Source organism: Dipodomys ordii, unplaced genomic scaffold, assembly GCF_000151885.1.
Source record: "Dipodomys ordii isolate 6190 unplaced genomic scaffold, Dord_2.0 Scaffold143, whole genome shotgun sequence".
In the NCBI taxonomy this organism is placed as follows: domain Eukaryota; kingdom Metazoa; phylum Chordata; class Mammalia; order Rodentia; family Heteromyidae; genus Dipodomys; species Dipodomys ordii.
In genome coordinates this window covers 2115234-2123401 of record NW_012267359.1, presented here as the reverse complement: position 1 = coordinate 2123401, position 8168 = coordinate 2115234, and the positions used below count along the sequence as shown (strand labels likewise).

Here is an 8168-nt window from a genome sequence, read left to right as displayed (position 1 = left end):
GGGAGATGTGAGGGCAGGTGTGATGGCATGGCTCCTCCAGCTGCTGGGCCGAGGTGGGAGAGGAGGCAACTCAGGCCACCCGCAAAGGGTGGCAGGAAGCAGGTGAGGGCAGCAGGAGTCAGGTGAGGGCAAGGGCTGAGGAGCAGGGGCTCCCAGCTGGGCTTGGGCAAGTCTATCCTGGAGGCCTGGGCCTGGACACAATACCACCCAGGTCCTGTCTGGCCTCTGAGCCTTTGCATATACGGTTCCTTCCACCAGGAAGCCCTTCCCTCTTCTGTGCCTGTTGATTCTGCCCTGGGTGCTCCAACTCCACAGACCCTCCCACCCCAGGAGTGCAGAATGGGGCCAGTGTAGGTCTCACAACAAAATCCAAGGCAGCAGACAATTATGTCTTCCTGCCTCAGAGACCCCTGGGAACTTCTATAAATCAACAAGATCAACTCAAACCTCCCATAAATCTCATTTTGAAACTGTCAGGGCCAAGTATAGTAGTTCACACCTGTAATCCCAACTGCTCAGGAGGCAGAGGTGTGAGGATCATGGTTGGAGACTACCCAGGCAACAAGTATGAGACCCTACCTACAAAACAAAGTAGGGTGACATTGTCCAAAAAGAAATGTACTCTTAACCTCTTTAAAATAGCGATAAAAAATACAGAAACCAAACAAATCAAGAAGGTCTGAAGAGTCTGGTGGAAAGATGAAAACAGAGCTCAAACCTTAGATCCACAAAAAAAAAAAAAGGAGGAAACGGAGGAAGGAAGGGAAGGAGAGAGGGAAGGGAAGAAGAGGAAGAGAAGGAAAGGGAGTGAAGGGAGAGAGGGAGGGGAGAGAAGAGGAGGAGGGAAAGAAGAGGAGGAGGAGGAGGAGCAAAGAAGGAGAGAAGGGAAGGGAAAGGAAGGGGAGGAGGAAGAGAGGGAGAGGGGAGGGAAGGGGAGGGGAGGGGGAGGGCAGGTGTGAGGCAAGCCCTTTTCTCCAGGCCCCCCAGGATTCCATTCCTCTGAGATGCTCGCCAGGCCTGAGGGCCCAGGGTGGGGCAGATCTCGGGTACAACATTTCCTTTAGGGCATTTCAAATGCTCTAAAGTGGACTGAGCATGACTGTGAAATGAGACACGCCACCACCCCACCCGCCCGAAGCTGACAGTCTGCCATGGAGATGTAACAGCTCAGTTTGAAGGACTAGGGTGTAGCTCAGTGTTCTTCTTTTTTGTTTTTGGTCGTGGAGGCTTGGGCGCTGTCCCTGAGCTCTTCAGCTCAAGGCGAGCGCTCTACCACTTGAGCCACAGCACCACTTCCAGTTTTCTGGAGGCTAATTAGAGAGTCTCAGGGATTTTCCTGCTAGGGCTGGCTTTGAACTTTGATCCTTAGATCTCAGCCTCCTGAGTAGCTAGGATTACAGGCATGAGCCACCGGGGCCCGGCTAGCTCAGTGTTCTAATGCATACACAGCACTGACAAGGTCCTGGGACCAATCCCAGCACCCAAAATAACAGAAAATACATTTGTCAGGCACTGGTGGCTCATGCCTATGATCCGAGCTACTCAGGAAGCTGAGATCTGAGATCACCCTTGGAGAAGCAGCCTGGGCAGGAAAGTCTGTGACTTATCATCTTGAATTAACCACCAAAAAGTCTGATGTGGAGCTGTGAGAAAGAGCCAGGCTTGAGGAAAAAAAAAAAAAAAAGTTTCACGGACAGCTCCCAAGTGACAAGTTCAAGCCCCAGAACCAACACACACAAAACCAGAAGACATAACCATCATCATCATTATTATCATTATCAAAATCATCTCCGTGTTAGCTGAGATCTGAAGATGGAGATTTGAAGCCAGTACAGACAATTCTGACAGACGCTTATCTTCAGTGAACCAGCAAAATACCCAAATCGGAGCTAGCCTTGAGCAGAAAAAGCTCAAGGACAGTACCCAGGCCCTGAGTTCAAGCCCCAGTACCTGCTCCAATGGAGAGGCACAGCAGGTACAGTCAGGAGGAAGGGAGTCGCCCTAGGCCTGTCCCTGCCTGCTCCATCCCTGATGCCTTTAATCTGGGGTCTGATGAGTCACCTGCCAGTCACCCCACCATCCCCGCTGGATTTCCTTTTCACAGTGTACTTGTTTTTCCTCACTGAGCCATGAAGTTCTGGCCCATGGCCTTCCTGCACATCCCCAAACAGTTCTAGGACTTTCAAACACACCAAAAATGGTTAGCGGGTGTGACTAGCACCTCTGGTTCAGTATTTGGGGGAAGGGGGGCAAAAAGCCCTGGTCGGTTCCCAGGCCAGCATGGGGTGCTGGTGCCTGGCAGTGACCTTGATTTTGTGTCACCCTGGCATGGTGGCTGGCCCCAGCTCCAAGCAGAACACTGAAGGTGGGCAGCCTCCAGTCATCCCCAATCAGGGCAAGCTGACTTTGAAAAACACAAGCAGTTTTCTAATGTCCTGTGGTCCCCAGCTTGTACAGATGGCATCCCCAGGCCCGACAGTGGACCTCATTCAGAGTATAAACAGCCTCACCCAGCCTGGCTCTTCCCTCTGCATCAGCTCTCAATTTCTGGGCCTCAGTTGGAGCCAGGCCTCCCCCAGCGCTTTATCCCCTACCCCCACCCCCGGCCACGTAGGACACAGTGTTTACCCCATAGTGCTGCCAGGGACACTTCAAGGTGGCCTCCAGGTGGCCCAGGGAGTGATGGCAGCCTCTTTGTGCTCAGGAGGCTATTCATAGAGGGATGGCTGTGGGTATGCCAGGGGAAGGCTCTAGAGCTCCACCTGAGGGCAGCAGAGGCCACCGAGAGCCGGCACAGGAGGAATCAGATTGTGCAATTCTGTTGCCATTTTTTTCCAGTCTTGCTTGCTAGGCAGGTGTTCTACCACTTGGGCCATGCTTCCATCCCTTATTTTGCTTTACTTTTTTTTTCAGATAAGGACTCACCTTTTGCCCTGGCTGGTCTTGGTAGCACCGCATGATCCTCCTACCTCTGCTCCCAAGCTGCTGGGACTACAGGCACGAACCACTTGCCTGGCACTTGTTTTGGGTCCCTGGGGCCTGGGACGATCCATCCACCAATCACTCAGCAAGTCCCAGGGCCCTCATCTACCTCCCAGGCCACCAGGACACCTGTGCAGGCAGGGTGGGAGCCTCAGCCACAGAGTAAAGATGGCGATCGCACCTAGGGTGGCACAGCTGAGTCTAGCCCAGTTCACAGCCCACACTGTAGGGAGGCCCTAAATTTGGGCTGAGCGGTTTTTCCTGTGGCCCAGGAGGCACCAGATCCGGTTTATTCACCCTGCCCTGAGGTCACGTGGTCGCGGTTCGCCCGCGCCCCCCTGTGGCGACGGCAAGAACTACCGGCCGGTGGGGGGGGGGTGGGGAAGAGTCTGCTGCAGGGGAAGCTGTCAGTCACGAAGTTGGTCCCGAAGCCCCGCCTCCTTCCCCCGAGCAGCCCAATCCAAGGCGGCGGGGGGCGGAGCCGCCGAAGTCATAGCCGCCCAGGGGCGTCTGCAGCCCCGGGGTCCGATCCTCACGCGGCAGTCGGTGCAAGTCAATAGGTCTGTGGGCTCTGCAAGCCCCTGGAGGCTGCAGGATGGAGGACAGATAGGGACCAGAGGAAAGACAGACACAGGCCTTGTCTTGCTGACCGGGGGGTGGGGGTCACTAGACGCAGCCTGCAGCCCTGACCTCACCCCCACCCCCACCCCGCCAAGTACAGCCACCCTCTCTAAAAGCGCGGCCTCAGCCACTGAAGGTGCTGGTGCGGGGCTCGCAGGGTCCAGCACCCCAGCACTATATACCCCAGTGCCTTAGGTCTGGCCAAGATCACCCGTCCCGGGATCCCACGCGCCCAGCCTCAGCACTAGAAGGAATCGCCAAGGGTGAGGATGCCTCTCGGGGAGCCCCAGGATATCCTGCACACACGCAGAGCACCCCGAGGCTCAGGGGCCTCACCCCCACACCTTAGGCTGGGGACTGGTTAGTCAGACCGTCAGGAAAGGGCAGAAAAGGCCTGAAAAATGGGTCCAGCTCTGGCGTGAAGCAGGGCGGAGCTGGGGGACCACTGGGTCCCCACATGAATGCAGGCCACCCCACCCAGAACTGGTGTGAGGACTGGAGCTTTACCCAGCCTCCCTGCCCTGGGGAGGAGGCTGAGAGCCGTGTGGCTAGATATCTGCTCCCTGCATCAGGAGTGTCCCTCTGGCCACCCACCCTACCCAGGTAGGGAGGAGAGGGGAGCAAGAGTAGGGAGCCCCCCCACATAGCCAACCCGGCTCCCGGTGGCTGTCACTTTGTGGGTTTTTTTGTTGTTCACTGCCAGTCCTGGGGCTTAAACACAGGGCCTGGGCACTGTCCCTGAGCTTCTTTTGCTCAAGGCTAGCACTCTACCACTTGAGCCACAGCACCGCTTCTGACTTTTTCTGTTTATGTGGTGCTGAGGAATCAAATTTAGGGCTGCATGCATTAAGCCACATTCTCAGCCCCCTCTGTTTTTTAGATATAATTCATATAAGCTTAACAGTTCAGTTGGTTTTATGGTTCTGGGGTTTGAACTCCGGGCCTCACACTGAGGCCACTCCATCAGCTCTTTTGGCTTTAGTGATATGTTTAGTCAGTTGTTTTTTTTTTTTTTCCTAGGCTAGTCTTAGCCACAATCTTCCATCTCCCAAGTAGCTGTGACTCTCGGCGTGCTCCACTGTGTCAGACCCATAAGTCAGTGATTCTTGCTGTTTTTGTAGTGTTAAGGATCAAGCCAGGGTGTCAGTATGCTAAGCAAGAGCTCTACCATGGGCTTTAACCTTCAGCCCCAGCTCAATTGTTTCTACTCAGAAAGCTGTGCAACCATCATTGCTAATTCCAGAACCTTCTCATCACTCCAAGATGAAGCAGTCCATGAGTTATTCCTCCCTCCCTCCTCCTGCCAGGAGGGAGAGATTTCCTGTCTCTAAGGATTTGCCCAGGATGGACATTACATAGGAATGAAACCACACAGAAGGCTGTTTTCCTGTACCTCTTTATTTTTTGAACAGTCTCACTGTGTTGTCCTGGCTGGCTCCTTCTGCCTTAGCCTCCCAAGTAGCCGTCATGCCTGGCTGTCCAGCTTCTTTCAGCTTGTTTGCAAAAGGGTCTATTCCTGGCACAGCAGGGACCATGCCTCTCTGCTTTCAGAGCTAAGACCATCACATGCAAACAAATAGCATATTTCATTCATTTCACCAGCTATTGGGTGTCTGGGTGTTTTCACTTTCTCGTAATGACTAATCCACATTTGCATATATGTTTTTGCATGGACATGTTCTTGTAAAGTCACCCTTGAGAGCGGCCTAGTCATTGGGTAACCCCGTTTGAAGACCCGCCTATTCCCCAAAGGAGCTGCACTGTACATTCCCTCAGCATTTGGGGAAGACTCCAACTTCTCATATCCTCTTCCAGATACTTTGATGTAGCTCCTGGCTTTTATTTGTGCTGAGTGGCTTCATGTTCTTGTTGCCATTTGTTAAGTTTTTTTTATGTTCTTTTTTTTTTTGGTCGGTTGTGGGGCTTGAACTCTGGGCCTGGGCACTGTCCCTGCTCTTCAGCTCAAGGCTAGAACTCTACCACTTGAGCCACAGTGCCACTTCGTTTTCTGGTGGTTTATTGGAGATAAGAGTCTCACATACTTTACTGCCTGGGGTGGCTTTGAACAATGATCCTAAGATCTCAGCCTCTCGAGTAGCTAGGATTACAGGCCTGAGCCACTGGCACCCAGCTAAGCAGGACTTTTTAAAAAATGCTTCCAGCCCCAGCAGTTAAAATGTAGCCCTGTGGACCTGCTGGTCCCTGTGACCCCAGACCAGCATTCCTCCCCCTGGGAGGGCAGCAGGCTGGGCTGTGTTGCCGACGCCTCCTCAGAGGGTCAAGAGTCAGGCTTCAAGGCCCCAGGCTGGTCACTGCTCTGAGCCTAGCTCTGTGACCCCGTGTCCTCACTTGCCCTGTGTGAGCAGCCCCGGGCAGCAAGGCTGCACTGCTGTTCTCCACTAGCTGTCCGGACTCACAGTAGCCTGCTTGTTTACAACCACAGGGCTGGATGGGCAGTGGGCAGCTGCCCACATGGTCAGCTCTGGTACACACCCGCCCTCCAGGCACAAACACCAGGGCCTGCAGTGGCTTAGGGTCTTTATTGCAAACAAAATCTGAGGTATGAGAAACTGGGTGAGGGGCGATCCCCACACAGCCATGCCAGGCCGGGGCGCTGCCCGGGCCGCCCTCTGGACAGAGGCCCATCTGTGCCCTGAGGTAGCTGCATCTCAGCCCCAAAGTACAGGTGCCCAGATCCTCCCCACCCTGGGAGAAAAGGACCACACAGGCACCAGCCTGGCTCCAGAGGGGCACAGCCCTCCCCTCCCTGGCATCCTAGACTCTCAGGAAGGCACCTTCCCACCCTGCACCCCGGGGAGGCTGTGCCAGGGGCACTGGGTCGCTCACTGAGACTGCAGGCAGTCTTCAGTCACGCCCTGCGCAGCCAGCTCGGCCAGCACGTTCTGCAGATAGTTGGGGTCGGGGTAGCCATGGCCAGTCACGTTGCGGTCCATCTCCGTCTTGTGGTGGATCTCATTCCACACGACTGTGTCAGTCTCCCCCGTGGTACTGGACGTCCCCACTGTGAAGATTAGCCGCCTCTTCCAGGCTACCTTCAGGAGCTCCAGGACCTGTGTGGCAAGGAGGGGCGGGGGGCGGGGGAGGAAGTGAGCAGTGCCAGCAGGCTCCACTGTCACAGCACTGAACCCCACCCAAGGGGTCCCACAAACTCTAGAGATCTCAGAGGCCAGAACCCATAATTCCTGTCCCACACACCCTCTGCTGCCGGCCACCCTTGGCCACTCCAGTCTGGGCTTAGGCTAGGGGTGCAGCTCAGTGGCAGCACGCCTGCCCAGTGTGCATGTGAGACGCTGGCTTCTCTCCCAGCCCTTCCTGAAGGGCCACCAGCAGCTTCAGGACAGAGCAGGTGGGCCCAGCCTCCCTCAGCCCTCCCTTTCCAGGCTCAGCCTAAATCCTAGCAGCTGTCCTGCTGGCCCGGCCCCTGGTAGCTGTAATTCCTGTGCAGGTCTGAACCCGGCGGGCACCCCAGCACCCTGGGCCAGCTTCTCTCCCTGAGCTGCCTGTGGGGCTGGTGAAGGGAATGAGGCAGGGGCTGCGGGGGGCAGGGGGGAGGGGACAGCAGGGTCCCAGGGGGGCAGGGGCTTTACCTTGCGGCCCTGGGTGTTGTCAGGCAGGTAGCATTGGCGGGGAAAGCCTCTGGCAGTGAACGGTTTCCCAGGGTTGGGGTGCTCGGGGCCCTGCAGAGAGAGCAAATGCCAGGCTGGAAGGAAAAACAGCAGGAAGCCTCGAGCCAGCTGCCACTCACAGGACTCCGAAGCCTAGCCTGCCCCTGGTGGTTCTGGAAGGGTCCAATCCTGGGCATGAGGACTCATTAAGGAAGTCCAGCCTCACCCCAGGAATACTTGCCAGTCTGAGACACTGCTTGCCAACTCTTTCCCCAGTGCCACTGGCAACCCTGCCAGGGCCAGGATGGACCCTGCTTTGAGGGCCACTCTGGATCCACTTTAGGAACCGGGCCCTGAGCTACCAGGCAGCAAACTGGGGTGGGGTGGTTCACACACAGTGCTGGGCCTGGCTACAGCCAGGTGTGAGTACAGTCACGGGAGATGTGAATCTTCTCTGGGGTGTTGTCAACCTGAGCCTCCAAGTGGGAGGAGATCAAAAAGAAAGCACATGACCCAACAAAGAATGCTGCTCCCATCCCCACCTGTGTCAGCATGGGCAGAGCAAGACCCCAAGGACCAGGGCTCCCCACATTCAGCCATATCCAGCCCCATCTGACTACTTCCAGCTCAGCTGGTACCTTAGGGTCAAGGCTCCTGTCCCCACCCCCTCTTCTCCATACACAACCTGCCCAGGCCCTGGGCAGTGTCCTCCTGCTTTTCTGCTAGTCTCTGGCCCAGCACAAGCCCCAGTAAGCTGCTTCTTTTTCCAGAAAGTCTCTCCTCCCTCAGGAAAGGGTTGAGGGCTGCCTCGATCTCCCCTCACCCCAACCTCAGCACTGCCACGCCCAGTTCCTGCTCCCTGGCCTGGCTTCCTGGGGAGTGGGGCGTGGAAGTGTGATAGAGCAGGCGGCTGGAAGGGGGCAGGGCGGGCAGAGGAGG

At 56.0% G+C, this 8168-nt stretch overlaps 1 protein-coding gene across 5 annotated transcripts in view; it reads right to left on the bottom strand.

The window, feature by feature from the left end:
- Nucleotides 1–6134: 6134 nt before the first annotated feature.
- Nucleotides 6135–8168, bottom strand: part of Dtx2 (deltex 2, E3 ubiquitin ligase) — a 30067-nt gene continuing 28033 nt past the window's right edge. For all 5 annotated transcript variants that reach the window (XM_013031732.1, XM_013031733.1, XM_013031731.1 and 2 more), the window contains 2 exons: nt 7212–7301; nt 6135–6674 (listed from right to left, as the gene is read on the bottom strand). In XM_013031732.1, the coding sequence (XP_012887186.1) occupies nt 6447–6674; nt 7212–7301 (318 nt within the window). In that variant the 3' untranslated portion in view covers nt 6135–6446. The remainder of the gene's footprint in view (nt 6675–7211; nt 7302–8168) is intronic.